The sequence below is a fragment of the Rattus norvegicus genome, chromosome 17 (genome assembly GCF_021556685.1).
Source record: "Rattus norvegicus strain SHRSP/BbbUtx chromosome 17, alternate assembly SHRSP_T2T, whole genome shotgun sequence".
NCBI classification, from domain to species: domain Eukaryota; kingdom Metazoa; phylum Chordata; class Mammalia; order Rodentia; family Muridae; genus Rattus; species Rattus norvegicus.
Window position 1 is genome coordinate 93879482 of NC_141550.1, and position 15880 is coordinate 93895361.

The 15880-nt window shown below is 36.7% G+C and overlaps 1 protein-coding gene across 4 annotated transcripts in view; it reads left to right on the top strand.

The window, feature by feature from the left end:
- Lyst (lysosomal trafficking regulator) overlaps window positions 1-15880 on the top strand; it is a 196021-nt gene that overhangs the window by 59124 nt on the left and 121017 nt on the right. For 3 of the 4 annotated variants that reach the window (NM_053518.2, XM_087591609.1, XM_087591611.1), the window contains 5 exon segments: window positions 2083-2192; window positions 3693-4119; window positions 5440-5584; window positions 6708-6881; window positions 10651-10811. In NM_053518.2, coding sequence (NP_445970.2) covers window positions 2083-2192; window positions 3693-4119; window positions 5440-5584; window positions 6708-6881; window positions 10651-10811 — 1017 coding nt within the window. 4 annotated transcript variants of the gene reach the window in all.

The window sequence follows — 15880 nt, forward strand, 5'->3', positions numbered from 1 at the left end:
AGCCCACAGTTTTTAGCATCTATTGGTGATCATCCATGAAAAGGATAGTACTGTAATATTTGCTAAATAGTGATTTTGTACTTCTGACATTCTTTGCACATTTATGAATTGGGATTGTACTATAAGGAAAAGGTTTCTTCCCTCCATTTACTTACATAATGCATGAATATATTGTACCTATGTTACACTCTTTTATAACAGTTTTTCATTGCAAACATTTAATGCTTGTAGGACACAAACCTCTGTTAGCACATTATTAGTTTCTAACACTCATAACTTTCAATTTTCCCTAAGGCGTTACCTAATATCCCTTTCTTGTTCCTAAAGAGCCCTTCCCTTCCAGGTTACACTACAATTAATTGTCATATTTCTTTGCTTTTGTTGCTGTGCCTTATTTCTCAGACCTGGGGAAGACTAATCTATGTTCACAAAGATTTATTATTTCTAAAACTTATTTCTTCTCTCCATATTCTTTGCTCTTTGTTTTCTTGCATTTGAGTTATAGAACTGGGCTTTGAAAGTTGATCTTCCCATGTGTCTTATCTCATATACTTCTAATGTGCTACATTGAGGGAGACTTTAAGTTTTATTCGACAGGGGCTGGAGAGAGAGCTCAGTGGTTAAGAGCACTCACTTCTTTTCTGAAGGTCTTGAGTTCAATTCCCAGCAACCACATGGCAGCTCACAACTGTCTTCTTCTAGCCTTCTAGTATGCAGATGTACATGTGTACAAAATACCAATATACATAAAATAAATAAATAAATAAACACACTTGTCAAAACATTTAAAAGCAATTATATCCCAACATTTTATTCAGCTTTTAAATTATGGCAGCTGCCCAATGTCTTAGTTCCTTTTCTGTTGCTGTGACAAAATACCATGACTAAGGCAATTTATAGAAAAAAGGCATTTAATGGGGGCTTACAGTTTCTAAGGGTGAAACCATGGCTGTCATGACAGGGAGCATGGCAGTAGGCAGGCAGGCATGGCCCTAGAGCAGTAGCCAAAAGCTTAAATGTGATCCATAATCAAGAGGCAAGGGAGAAAGAGAGAGAGAGAGAGAGAGAGAGAGAGAGAGAGAGAGAGAGAGAGAGAGAGAGAGAGAGAGAGAGAGAGAGAGATAACTGGGAAAGGTATGGGATATTGAAATCTCAAAGCCCACCCCAGTGACATGCCTCTTCCAAGAAGGCCACAACTCCTAATCCTTCTCAAACAGTTCCATCTAGCATATGACTGTAGCAGGGCCATTCTCATTGAAACCACCACACCTATTTTATAGTTATATGTACTTTTGCTTGATTATTTTCTGTTTTTTAAAATTATTATTTGTATGTGTCCATTTGCACATTCACATCAAAACCTGTCAATTTTGAACTTTAAAAAAAAATCTAAGCAGATTTTGGTTGTGCTACTTTTTTTTTTTTAAACCTTTAAGAAACTTACATTAATTACCTGCAAGGTGAAGTCCATGCTACCTTGTGGTCTCAGAAACGCTTTCTCTTAAGCTGTTCTGTCTGCTCATTGCCTTTATGAAATAGGTTACTTAAAAGGGGTTTCTAGTCTTAAACCTCCAGTTTCTTTAGATGCATCTCTTGTTTTACAGCAGTATTGTTTTAGCCATGTCTGAACTGGGGAGAATAATTTATGGTATTTGTTTTGGAGTGAGGAGCAGCTGAAACATACATGTACAAATGTACTTGAAACACTGTAAAAGGACCTATAAATAATAAGTACTTTAAAGAATTCTTATGAATTAGCATACCATTGCTTTTATTTTATGCTAAACTCTTCAGTAGATGCAAGAAAATGATCAAACAAAACAGCTTGTGATATTTATATAATATTTGCTACTTTATATCTGTCATTTAATTTCCATATAAGATGTAGTTATAATCTAAACAAATGCTGTTTTATTATTGTTAGTTCATTTTCCTTTAGTTATTTTTTTATTTCTTCAGGAATTTTTATGATTACTCATTCTGTTGTTTATAATCACTTAATATATGACTATAGTTTTTTATTTCTTTCAATGAAATTTGATTATTACCTTCCTTTAATTTTTTTTTCTTTTTAAAATTTAGCATGCCAGAGAGTATTGGTGGATCTCTTGGTATCTTTGATGAGTTCAAGAATGTCCTCAGAAGACTTAACCCTTCTTTTGAGAATATTTCTGGAGAAATCTCCTTGTACAGTAAATATGCTAGAAATTTTATATTTTCATTAATTCCTTAATATAATGTATTTTCACTAATTTGTAGACCATAAGCTCTTGCTGTTGTAATTACTATTTAGTCAGTACCATGTTTTATGTCTGACATATTCAGTTACAGTATCTGTATGTGTCTTAACCATTTTACTGTGATTTGGACTAACTAGATGCCTTTAGCCCTATGTCAACTCTAACCTTTGTGCTTGAGAAATGCTGTGATTTTAACTACTAAAAAAAATTTAAGTATAAATCGCAACAAACATCCCAGATTTTTCCTTTCTGAGTTACTATCTGTTCTTTAGTTGAGTATTCTACTTCCCATTGCTGTAGTTTAATGTCTCTTAGCAGGGAACCCATTTTTATAATGTAGTTTTGATTGGAAGAATCCACAAATTAATCACAAAACATTGAGGCTGTGTGAAACAGGATGAACTACTCTGTCTACTTCACTGCCTGCCTCACCACCTAATTCAGTCTCCAGGCCCCATGGAAGCTCTGTGAGACACGTTATGCGTCATTTGAGATATTGACTGTATGTTGATAGGTTATTTCTTTTTTAAATTAAGTGTACATTTTTTTTCTTTCTTTTTTTTCTGGAGCTGAGGACTGAACCCAGGGCCTTGCACTTTCTAGGCAAGCGCTCTACCACTGAGCTAAATCCCCAACCCCTTAAGTGTACATTTTAACATTACATTTTTTTTTACCATTTTTGTATTTCATTTAAACAAAAAACTTATAATTATGATGAGTAAAACCTTAAATTTTACTTCAGTTCACCAAAATCAAATGAAGGAAGTTTTTCTTGGCCAGGGGAAAAAAACATGTGAAATAATAATAATAATAATAATAATAATAATAATAATAATAATTATTATTATTGTTAATTGAATGTGAACATTCAAATTTATGTAGATGATCATTGTATAATATCATTTAGGAATCTGGAGAATTTATACGGTTGCATTCGTCATTTAAAAATATTTGATTTATGGGACTGGAAAAGTGTTTCAGTGATTAGAGTACTTGCTGTTCAGTCATGCAGACCCAGAGTTCAGATCCCAGTACCCATGCAGGGCAGCTTACAAACACCTGCAACTGCAGCTCCAAGGGATCTGATCCTGTGTTCTTGCCTTTTCAGGCACCTGTAGGGGCAGGCAGGCACACATGCACATGTGCACATTAATAAACATAAAAATAAATCTTAAAAATTGCTTTGAGAGAAATATCACAGGAAGTAATAACTTTGTTTTATAGAAATAATTCTTCATATAATTATCATATTTCACTTATACTAATTAAAAGCTACTCATAAATAAATTTATAACATAAATACCAAAATTTAAACCAAATTTATCAAGAGATTGCATAAGAATTAAATTTATTAGGTAGGTTGTACTTTTTTTCTTATAACCTGAACTTTTAGATTGTTATTTATCTGGGTTATAAGATTATAAACTTCTACTTGCTTTTCTTTTTCTCTAGGAAATTCTTCTCCATGGTATTCAGAAAATTGTTGAAAGTGATTTTACTATGAGCCCTTCACAGTATCTGACCTTCCCTTTGCTGCATACCCCAAGTTTAAGCAATGGTGTCTCATCACAAAAGCCTCCTGGGATTCTTAACAGTAAAGCCTTAGGCTTGCTGAGAAGAGCACGGATTTCCCGAGGCAAGAAAGAAGCTGACAGAGAGAGTTTTCCTTATAGGCTGCTTTCTTCCTGGTACATAGCCCCAATCCACTTGCCATTGCTGGGGCAGAACTGCTGGCCACACCTGTCAGAAGGATTTAGTGTTTCTCTGTGGTTTAATGTGGAATATATCCATGAATCCGAGAGTGCTGCCGAAAGAGGAAAGAAAGTAAAGAAAAGAAACAAACCATCAGTTCTAGAAGACAGCAGTTTTGAAAGAGCAGGTATGATGGCAGGGACTGATCTGTACACTAAGATTCTTCAAATGGCACTTTTCCTGAGCTTTAAGCATATGTGGCAGTATTTTAATGTATTCTTTAATTGTTCTTCACCTTAAAGGTCCTACTTCACTACTGAATTACCAAAGGCTGAGTTTTCAAACAGCCTTGAAATCTTCATTGTCTCTAAACTTTAGATTGGAAAGTGGAAATCCTCTATTTCCACAACAGCTCCTGAAGTTAGCAGTCCCATTGCTGTGTTAGAGTGGCCTCTGATTCTAGAAAGGAATAAATAAAATGCTGTAGCCATTTTATTTCAAGTTCTTTTTTTGTGTCTTACCTCAGTGGCCCCTTCTATTTACTGACCCTGCTCATTTATATGCAACAGTCCAAATGAGAACAGAGCCCACCCATAACGGAAGAACTGCTATTAAGCCGTATTGAAATTGCAGCTTGATTTCGTTCTCATCTTTTTTAAGTATTGAATAGTTTCTTAGGACATGCAGCAGCTAGAGAAAATAGTTTTAATGACTGATGATGTTCCTCTTCTTTATAAGTCTAAGCCTTTGGATATGCGCTGTGTATTTAAGTACATCTTAGCTTAGTTTAACATAGAGCCGCATCAGAGCAATGAGTAGCTCGTCACACATATTCCACCTGCCATTGCCTGAGCAGATGACAGGAACATAAGCGCAAGACAAGATTCAAGTAGGAAGATGGCATTGGGAGGGATAACTGGCTAGCCCAAGGCCTATAAACATTTCTCTCAGCTGGAGACAAACTATGATTCAGGGTTTGGCATCACTTAGCACTTTTATCTCAAGGTCATTCACCACCCTAAACAATGACCATTCAGTCACTGCAGCTTTTTAAAGGAGAGTTTTAATGATACTAGAGATCATGCCTTTCTAACTTGTTAGTACAAGGCATTTGTTGATGGCATGCGCTCCCTGGGCCCTGGTCAGCTGTGACATAGTGGCCCAACCCAACAGATGGCGAAACCTTGGTATAAAGTGTGATTGGTGACAATCCTTTAGCAGCCCTACCCACAACTGCCCTGAGTTACTGTATTTTAAAGCATTTAATAACTTTTAAAACACTGGTTTTGTTTGTTGTGGTTGTTGTTGGTTTTTTTAACCCATGGTGTTCTTTTGAGGTTAACATTTATCTTTTGAAAATACTGTTGTTTGAAACATGTTTAGGTATTTGGGGGTAAATAATCTGTTATAAATAAACCAACACACATTGTATTCTTTTTTAAATTTACTTTTCCATACAGTTTTAATGAACTATTTTATCGATGACTCTAACATTTTTTTCTTATAGAAGGTGATAGACCAGAAGTTACAGAATCCATCAGTCCTAGTGACAGACTCATAGAAGATGGCTGTATTCACTTGATTTCATTGGGATCCAAAGCATTGATGATCCAAGTGTGGGCTGATCCTCATAGTGGCACTTTTATCTTTCGGTATTGATTATTCTCAACTCTTAGCAAATATATCATGTATTTAAATAATTTATTTAAGAAATTATCAAATAATTATGAGAACAATCTTATTAAAAGTCATTACAGAAAAAAAGAAAATTAAAAGAACAATTATCAGACAGTACATGGATTCTCTCTAGTAGTACACAGATAGGAAAACATGCTAGATCAGGTGCCTAGGCATCCATCCAGAAGAAATGACTGGAGAAGTCTTGCTGAAAACAGTCATACTGGCATTGTTGGTTACATGGCTTGGAGCCAGATAAAGGATTCTCTACATGGAGGAACATCCAATACAACCATTTTTATGCCATGCAATAAGGATAGTAACCTCTGTTGTACAGTGTTTTTATAATTAGCTGTTCTCAAGGGCAGACTGTTTTTACTCAAACAGTACTCTCTCCTTGTGCCCTTAAGGGCACAATGTTGTTATTCTTGTGCTGGTTTTTTGTTCTCCTTTTTCCCTATTGCCTGTTTCTGGACAAGAACCTTAGAAGACACTTTGACACACACGTGCTTGGGTTTGAAATAGGGGTGTGGTGTCTCTCCTGCTTCCAGAGCCAGCTTCTCAGTGAGCTCAAACAGGACACAGCAATTTACTAGTTTAATGTATATTACATATTATCTTTCTAAAAGTCAAAATTAAAGTATGTTATTTAGATTTTATGTTTTGTAGATATAAATGTTACTAGGTGTCTTTTACATCCATTTTCTCCTTATTTTTTTCAGTAATCTTGTTAAAAAAGTTAGCATCCAATAAATTCTGGCATTTACACATTTATTACAGTATGTATTAGTTTCTTGGTAAACTAAACATTGCATTATAATTTCTAAAATAGTATGTATTAAGTAGAAACTGCCTTTGCAAACTGATTTATATAAATTATTGCCCAAGTTATTAGCATTAGTCAATGAATCTTATCCATTTTAGTTTTAAACTGAGGGAGCAGATGTAATGTAAAAGTCATACTGACTTTCTTAGTTGGTTTGTTTTAAAATCGAAGTCACTTTTAATCTCACATATTAAGCACGACAATTTCAGCATATGTGTTAACTATTAAGGTCAGAATTATCGTGTTTTCGATCTGTGACTTTTTTTCTGCAGTGTGTGCGTGGATTCAAATGATGATATGAAAGCTGTTACATTAGCACAGGTGGAATCACAGGAGAACATTTTCTTTCCAAGCTCATGGCAGCACTTAATACTTACCTATATTCAGCATCCTCAAGGGAAAAAGAATGTCCATGGGGAAATCTCGATATGGGTGTCTGGGCAGAGGTAAGAAGCATTCTCAGAGATTCTCAGTCTCTGTTTTAGTTTTAGTCTTCATTCCTGAAACATTGCAAACTAGGTAAAATTTAATATGTATAACAGAAATTTACATCAAAATGGATTTTTCCTGTTCATCTCTTTAGTACAGAGTAAGTCTTCCATAGACATTATTGTTGAAAATTGTGATTCAGCCAACATCAGAATGAAAATATTTGCGAATTGCATCTATGACGAACATTTATAGTCTTGCTTTCTGGTTATTCTCTAAACAATAGAGCATAACAACTATTTATAAGACATTTATTTTAAATGTTACAAGTAACTTAAAGATAGTTTAACTTATATAAAAGACTGTGTAAGTTATATGTAAATAATGGCATTTTGTAGAATGGATTTGAATATTCTTAGCTTTTGGTATCCATGAGATGCCTGCAACTAACCTTCAATGAATACTGTGGATGACTATATTTAGGTATGAGGAGCAAATTAAAAACCTGAGCATTATATATTTATGAGCAATATATACCAGATAAGTAGTTATTGGAACTGTAATATTGTCCCTCAAACCAATATATTACAGGAATGAATCCAATAGGAATTCTTTGTATTAATTAAATAAGAAGGCTAATACCTAAATTAAGCTGGGATAGAAAGAAAATAAATGACTGGAGAATATAAAGCATTTATGTCTGGTAATAGACTTAGATTGGGTGCTAGAACTATACAATGTGTCAGATTTGGGTAGAATACTGCATGACTCTTACCACGTAGACTTAATAAACATTTTGTAGACTATCTTAATGTAAACATTACCCTTGAATGAACTGTGCCCTAGTTTGCTTTCCATTGCTCTGATAAAACACTAACCAAAACCAACTCAGAGAGAAAAGGATTTATTTAGTTTATGGGTTATAGTCCATCATGTAGGAGAGCCAGGGCAGGAATGCAAGGCAGAATCCTGAAGGCAGGAACTGAAGCAGAGAACACAGGAATGTTGTTCGCTCCCATGCTAACCCCTGGCTTGCTCAGCTGCCTTCCTTATACATTGCAGGACTATCTGCATCCAGGTATCTCAGCACAGTGTAGGTCCTCCTCTGTTAGTCAACAATCAGGAAAACATCCCACATACATGCCCTCAGGCCAGTCTCATAAAGGCAGTTCCTCAACTGAGATTCCTTCTTCCCGAGTGACTTTGCCAAGCTGTCAAAAACAAACCAGCACAAATTATAAAGATGGCTGGAAGAGTCTCAGGTGAGTCATGAGAAAGAAAAATGGGTAGAGAAGATGGAAAAGCTTGGCAAGAGTGAGTGACAAGCTGATAATTATGATTTTTACTTTTTATAAAAGTTTATTAAGTGTTATATACTTGTTAGACCCTTTGCTAGGTGTTTTATATATGTTACCTCCTTATTCTCTCAAAAATTACTCAAAATAGATTAGTTCATAGAAGTCATATATATCCTTAGCACAAATTAAGTGAATTTTACCAGGTATTTATCAAGGAATTACTGTGTGTTAGACATGGCACTGCTGTAGGAGGCTGCAGGAACTGGTTACTTTCAGCTGTCAGCACTGAGGGAGAGAAAGAAGGACTTTGGGATAGTCCATGGTATCTGCTATAGGAAGTTAAACCCGAGTTTAGTTTTGTTGATTTATTGAAAAAAATCTATTTTCAAAACAGTATTCATTCCTGACTAAGCCTGAATGGCAGCAAAACCCAATATAAATTTGTTTTCAGGATACTAGGTTGGAACTATTAGAGCTGGAGAGATGGGCCCCATTCTTCTTGAACAATCTCCTCACTTCTTAAGCTAGTAGCAAGTGGCAGTCATTTTATTAAGTCTTTGCACTGTACCTCAGTACTCTCAAGTATGAAGCTATGAAGTAGGTATGTTATTGACATGACTACTTTACATGGCTCAACTGAGACCTAGAGGGAAAGGAATCTTGCCCAGAGCTGTGCCACATGGAGCAGTATAGACAACGCTTGAAGCTCTGAGCCTAGATGGTGGTCATGCTGTAAGCCCTGTATATGCTGTTCCTTCAGCCCCCTTTTCCCTCAGGATGTCTGATGGATATAGGACCACACACTTGTTCCCAGGCACTTTCACAGTGAGAGATGAGATTGTCATGAGTAGTTCTGAGTTAGTGAGTACAGTCTCTTGACTCACACATTACTCTCTTCCTCTCCCACTTGCTAATTTTACTTTGCTTTGAAGAATTTTTTTCAGTTGGTAGAAGTTAAGTTTATTAGTTAACAGATTAATGAACAAGTGAAAAAGGTCAACAATATTTTTTTAGTTTAAATTTGATTCTTTGTTATTTTAGAAGCTATGTATGTTTTTCTACCAAGAATGCATTTCAAGAAGTTATCTTAATAAAAAATAATAAGCTAAGTATGGTAACTCATAACTGTAATTCCAGCACTGTAGAAGTTGAGGCAGGAGAGTTGCTGTGAGTTCAAAGGCTACAGAGGGAGACTACCTTAAAGAAGTGAACAAATAAAAACAAAACAAAACAAAAAAAAAACTTAGCAATGCTGGAAAGTAACTTATTATCACCCAAACCACACAAATGTAGAGTGTGAGAGAGATATGCTTAGTATTCATTGTTTATTTTACATTCATTTTGCCATATTTTTCTTTCACACTTAATAAAAGTAAATCATAATAACACAAGGTGGCAGTAGTGTTTAAATTGTGGCCATTTATTAGTCCAGAAAGGATGCAGTCATATTTTCTCATTTCTTTGCTTTAGTGTGTGTGTGTGTGTGTGTGTGTGTGTGTGTGTGTGTGTGTGTGTGTGTATGTATATAATGTATTCCTCTTTGGGCTTTTGAGATGACTGAGCAGGAAAAGGCTCTTGTCACCAAGCCTAACAGTCTGAGTTTGGTTCCTGGAGCTCAGTCGAGAGAATCGACTCCTACAAGTATTGAACCTTAGTGTACATATGAACACAGAAACATACAAGATATAATTTTAAAAATGAAAAATTACTATTAAGGTAATTGGCTTTATTTACTAAATATGAATCAGATACCAAAGTTTTAAAATAAACGTATTAAAAAAGTTTAATTTCTAAAAGTGAGTTAGCCATGTAAGTCTCCACTTTCTAAATTTAGACTTTGCCTTGATAGGCCATCCTCATCATCTTAATATGGAGTTGAAGGTGACCCTGAAACAGGGGTGGACTTGCACTCAGCAGTGTCTCCAGGCGATGAAGTCTGCCAACCTTTGTGTTTTCTTTTGAGAAAGCCTTTCTCTTACCTGTCCTGGTACTGTTTTACATAAGAATTCTTAACCAGCCTTTACAGAAAAACAGACCAAACAAAATTTCTGAAGTCTTTAGCATTAGAAAACAAAATACAGAAACACTGGCATTTCAGAGTTTAATACAGAAAAAGTTGGGACATTCTGAAACTCTGATTCCAACACTCGTGAAGCCAAGATGCGAGACTTTGACAAACTTAAGAAGTTATTACTTTGTTTCCCTGAACCAAGGAGGAACACATGCAGAAGCTAGGGGACAAAGACAGCTTGGAGCAAATGCCAGGAAAGGGCATGTATAGGAGTAAACGTGTATTGTCTTTCCTGGCCAATATGTAGGATCTGATCTATGTGGTACTGTCTGCTGCCTGCACCTCTGACCAAGAGACAGAGGCTACCCTCTTTTCCTTCCCATTGTCTATAATACAACCCAGAACCTAGAAAAGTTCAGGAATTTTACATTCATGCTATTCGTACATATCATTAACTTAACTTTGCTTTTAATGTAGGAAGACTGATGTCATCTTGGATTTTGTACTTCCAAGAAAAACAAGCTTATCATCAGACAGCAATAAAACGTTTTGCATGATTGGCCATTGCTTAACATCCCAAGAAGAGTTTCTTCAATTAGCTGGAAAATGGGACCTTGGCAACTTGCTCCTCTTCAATGGTATATTTTCCTCCATTAAACATTTACAAGTTTTTTTTTAATAACTTTATTAGTATTTCATTTTCATATTTGATACAATAATCAACATTTTAATGTGACCCAAGTTATAGCTAATCTTTTTTTTTTTTTTAATTAACTTGAGTATTTCTTATATACATTTCGAGTGTTATTCCCTTTCCCGGTATCCGGGCAAACATCCCCCTCCCCCCTCCCCTTCCTTATGGGTGTTCCCCTCCTGACCCTCCCCCCATTGCCACCCTCCCCCCACCAGTCTAGTTCACTGGGGGTTCAGTCTTAGCAGGACCCAGGGCTTCTCCTTCCACTGGTGCTCTTACTAGGATATTCATTGCTACCTATGAGGTCAGAGTCCAGGGTCAGTCCATGTATAGTCTTTAGGTAGTGGCTTAGTCCCTGGAAGCTCTGGTTGCTTAGCATTGTTGTACATATGGGGTCTCGAGCCCCTTCAAGCTCTTCCAGTTCTTTCTCTGATTCCTTCAACGGGGGCCCTATTCTCAGTTCAGTGGTTTGCTGCTGGCATTCACCTCTGTATTTGCTGTATTCTGGCTGTGTCACTCAGGAGCGATCTACATCCGGCTCCTGTCGGTCTGCACTTCTTTGCTTCATCCATCTTGTCTAATTGGGTGGCTGTATATGTATGGGCCACATGTGGGGCAGGCTCTGAATGGGTGTTCCTTCAGTCTCTGTTTTAATCTTTGCCTCTCGCTTCCATGCCAAGGGTATTCTTGTTCCGCTTTTAAAGAAGGAGTGAAGCATTCACATTTTGATCATCCGTCTTGAGTTTCATTTGTTCTAGGCATCTAGGGTAATTCAAGCATTTGGGCTAATAGCCACTTATCAATGAGTGCATACCATGTATGTCTTTCTGTGATTGGGTTAGCTCACTCAGGATGATATTTTCCAGTTCCAACCATTTGCCTACGAATTTCATAAAGTCGTTGTTTTTGATAGCTGAGTAATATTCCATTGTGTAGATGTACCACATTTTCTGTATCCATTCCTCTGTTGAAGGGCATCTGGGTTCTTTCCAGCTTCTGGCTATTATAAATAAGGCTGCAATGAACATAGTGGAGCACGTGTCTTTTTTATATGTTGGGGCATCTTTTGGGTATATGCGCAAGAGAGGTATAGCTGGATCCTCAGGCAGTTCAATGTCCAATTTTCTGAGGATCCTCCAGACTGATTTCCAGAATGGTTGTACCAGTTTGCAATCCCACCAACAATGGAGGAGTGTTCCTCTTCCTCCACATCCTCGCCAGCATCTGCTGTCACCTGAGTTTTTGATCATAGCCATTCTCACTGGTGTGAGGTGAAATCTCAGGGTTGTTTTGATTTGCATTTCCCTTATGACTAAAGATGTTGAACATTTCTTTAGGTGTTTCTCAGCCATTTGGCATTCCTCAGCTGTGAATTCTTTGTTTAGCTCTGAACCCCATTTTTTAATAGGGTTATTTGGTTCCCTGCGGTCTAACTTCTTGAGTTCTTTGTATATTTTGGATATAAGGCCTCTATCTGTTGTAGGATTGGTAAAGATCTTTTCCCAATCTGTTGGTTGCCGTTTTGTCCTAACCACAGTGTCCTTTGCCTTACAGAAGCTTTGCAGTTTTATGAGATCCCATTTGTCGATTCTTAATCTTAGAGCGTAAGCCACTGGTGTTTTGTTTAGGAAATTTTTTCCAGTGCCCATGTGTTCCAGATGCTTCCCTAGTTTTTCTTCTATTAGTTTGAGTGTGTCTGGTTTGATGTGGAGGTCCTTGATCCACTTGGACTTAAGCTTTGTACAGGGTGATAAGCATGGATCGATCTGCATTCTTCTACATGTTGACCTCCAGTTGAACCAGCACCATTTGCTGAAAATGCTATCTTTTTTCCATTTGATGGTTTTGGCTCCTTTGTCAAAAATCAAGTGACCATAGGTGTGTGGGTTCATTTCTGGGTCTTCAATTCTATTCCATTGGTCTATCTGTCTGTCTCTGTACCAATACCATGCAGTTTTTATCACTATTGCTCTGTATTACTGCTTGAGTTCAGGGATAGTGATTCCCCCTGAAGTCCTTTTATTGTTGAGGATAGCTTTAGCTATCCTGGGTTTTTTGTTATTCCAGATCAATTTGCAAATTGTTCTGTCTAACTCTTTGAAGAACTGGATTGGTATTTTGATGGGGATTGCATTGAATCTGTAGATTGCTTTTGGTAAAATGGCCATTTTTACTATATTAATCCTGCCAATCCATGAGCATGGGAGATCTTTCCATCTTCTGAGGTCTTCTTCAATTTCCTTCTTCAGTGTCTTGAAGTTCTTATTGTACAGATCTTTTACTTGCTTTGTTAAAGTCACACTGAGGTACTTTATATTATTTGGGTCTATTATGAAGGGTGTCGTTTCCCTAATTTCTTTCTCGGCTTGTTTCTCTTTTGTATAGAGGAAGGCAACTGATTTATTTGAGTTAATTTTATACCCAGCCACTTTGCTGAAGTTGTCTATCAGCTTTAGTAGTTCTCTGGTGGAACTTTTGGGATCACTTAAATATACTATCATATCATCTGCAAATAGTGATATTTTGACTTCTTCTTTTCCGATCTGTATCCCCTTGACCTCCTTTTGTTGTCTGATTGCTCTGGCTAGAACTTCAAGAACTATATTGAATAAGTAGGGAGAGAGTGGGCAGCCTTGTCTAGTCCCTGATTTTAGTGGGATTGCTTCAAGTTTCTCTCATTTAGTTTAATGTTAGCAACTGGTTTGCTGTATATGGCTTTTACTATGTTCAGGTATGGGCCTTGAATTCCTATTCTTTCCAGGACTTTTATCATGAAGGGGTGTTGAATTTTGTCAAATGCTTTCTCAGCGTCTAATGAAATGATCATGTGGTTTTGTTCTTTCAGTTTGTTTATATAATGGATCACGTTGATGGTTTTCCTGCATGCCTGGGATGAAGCCTACTTGGTCATGGTGGATGATTGTTTTGATGTGCTCTTGGATTCGGTTTGCCAGAATTTTGTTGAGTATTTTTGCATCGATATTCATAAGGGAAATTGGTCTGAAGTTCTCTTTCTTTGTTGTGTCTTTGTGTGGTTTAGGTATAAGAGTAATTGTGGCTTCGTAGAAGGTATTCGGTAGTGATCCATCTGTTTCAATTTTGTGGAATAGTTTGGATAATATTGGTATGAGGTCTTCTATGAAGGTTTGATAGAATTCTGCACTAAACCCGTCTGGACCTGGGCTCTTTTTGGTTGGGAGACCTTTAATGACTGCTTCTATTTCCTTAGGAGTTATGGGGTTGTTTAACTGGTTTATCTGTTCCTGATTTAACTTCGGTACCTGGTATCTGTCTAGGAAATTGTCCATTTCCTGAAGATTTTCGAGTTTTGTTGAATATAGGTTTTTATAGTAAGATCTGATGATTTTTTGAATTTCCTCTGAATCTGTTGTTATGTCTCCCTTTTCATTTCTGATTTTGTTAATTTGGACGCACTCTCTGTGTCCTCTCGTTAGTCTGGCTAAGGGTTTATCTATCTTGTTGATTTTCTCAAAGAACCAACTTTTGGTTCTGTTGATTCTTTCTATGGTCCTTTTTGTTTCTACTTGGTTGATTTCAGCTCTGAGTTTGATTATTTCCTGCCTTCTACTCCTCCTGGGTGTATTTGCTTCTTTTTGTTCTAGAGCTTTTAGGTGTGCTGTCAAGCTGCTGACATATGCTCTTTCCTGTTTCTTTCTGCAGGCACTCAGCGCTATGAGTTTTCCTCTTAGCACAGCTTTCATTGTGTCCCATAAGTTTGGGTATGTTGTACCTTCATTTTCATTAAATTCTAAAAAGTTTTTAATTTCTTTCTTTATTTCTTCCTTGACCAGGTTATCATTGAGTAGAGCATTGTTCAATTTCCAAGTATACGTGGGCATTCTTCTTTGATTGTTATTGAAGACCAGTTTTAGGCCGTGGTGGTCTGATAGCACGCATGGGATTATTTCTATCTTTCTGTACCTGTTGAGGCCCGTTTTTTGACCAATTATATGGTCAATTTTGGAGAAAGTACCATGAGGAGCTGAGAAGAAGGTATATCCTTTTGCTTTAGGATAGAATGTTCTATAAATATCCGTTAAGTCCATTTGGCTCATGACTTCTCTTAGTCTGTCTACATCTCTGTTTAATTTCTGTTTCCATGATCTGTCCATTGATGAGAGTGGGGTGTTGAAATCTCCCACTATTATTGTGTGAGGTGCAATGTGTGTTTTGAGCTTTAGTAAGGTTTCTTTTACATATGTAGGTGCCCTTGTATTTGGGGCATAGATATTTAGGATTGAGAGTTCATCTTGATGGATTTTTCCTTTGATGAATATGAAGTGTCCTTCCTTATCTTTTTTGATGACTTTTAGTTGAAAATTGATTTTATTTGATATTAGAATGGCTACTCCAGCTTGCTTCTTCTGACCATTTGCTTGGAAAATTGTTTTCCAGCCTTTCACTCTGAGGTAATGTCTGTCTTTGTCTCTGAGGTGTGTTTCCTGTAGGCAGCAGAATGCAGGGTCCTCGTTGCGTATCCAGTTTGTTAATCTATGTCTTTTTATTGGGGAGTTGAGGCCATTGATGTTGAGAGATATTAAGGAATAGTGATTATTGCTTCCCGTTATATTCATATTTGGATGTGAGGTTATGTTTGTGTGCTTTCATTCTCTTTGTTTTGTTGCCAAGACGATTAGTTTCTTGCTTCTTCTAGGGTATAGCTTGCCTCCTTATGTTGGGCTTTACCATTTATTATCCTTTGTAGTGCTGGATTTGTAGAAAGATATTGTGTAAATTTGGTTTTGTCATGGAATATCTTGGTTTCTCCATCTATGTTAATTGAGAGTTTTACAGGATACAGTAACCTGGGCTGGCATTTGTGTTCTCTTAGTGTCTGTATGACATCAGTCCAGGATCTTCTGGCCTTCATAGTTTCTGGCGAGAAGTCTGGTGTGATTCTGATAGGTCTGCCTTTATATGTTACTTGACCTTTTTCCCTTACTGCTTTTAATATTCTTTCTTTATTTTGTGCGTTTGGTGTTTTGACTATTA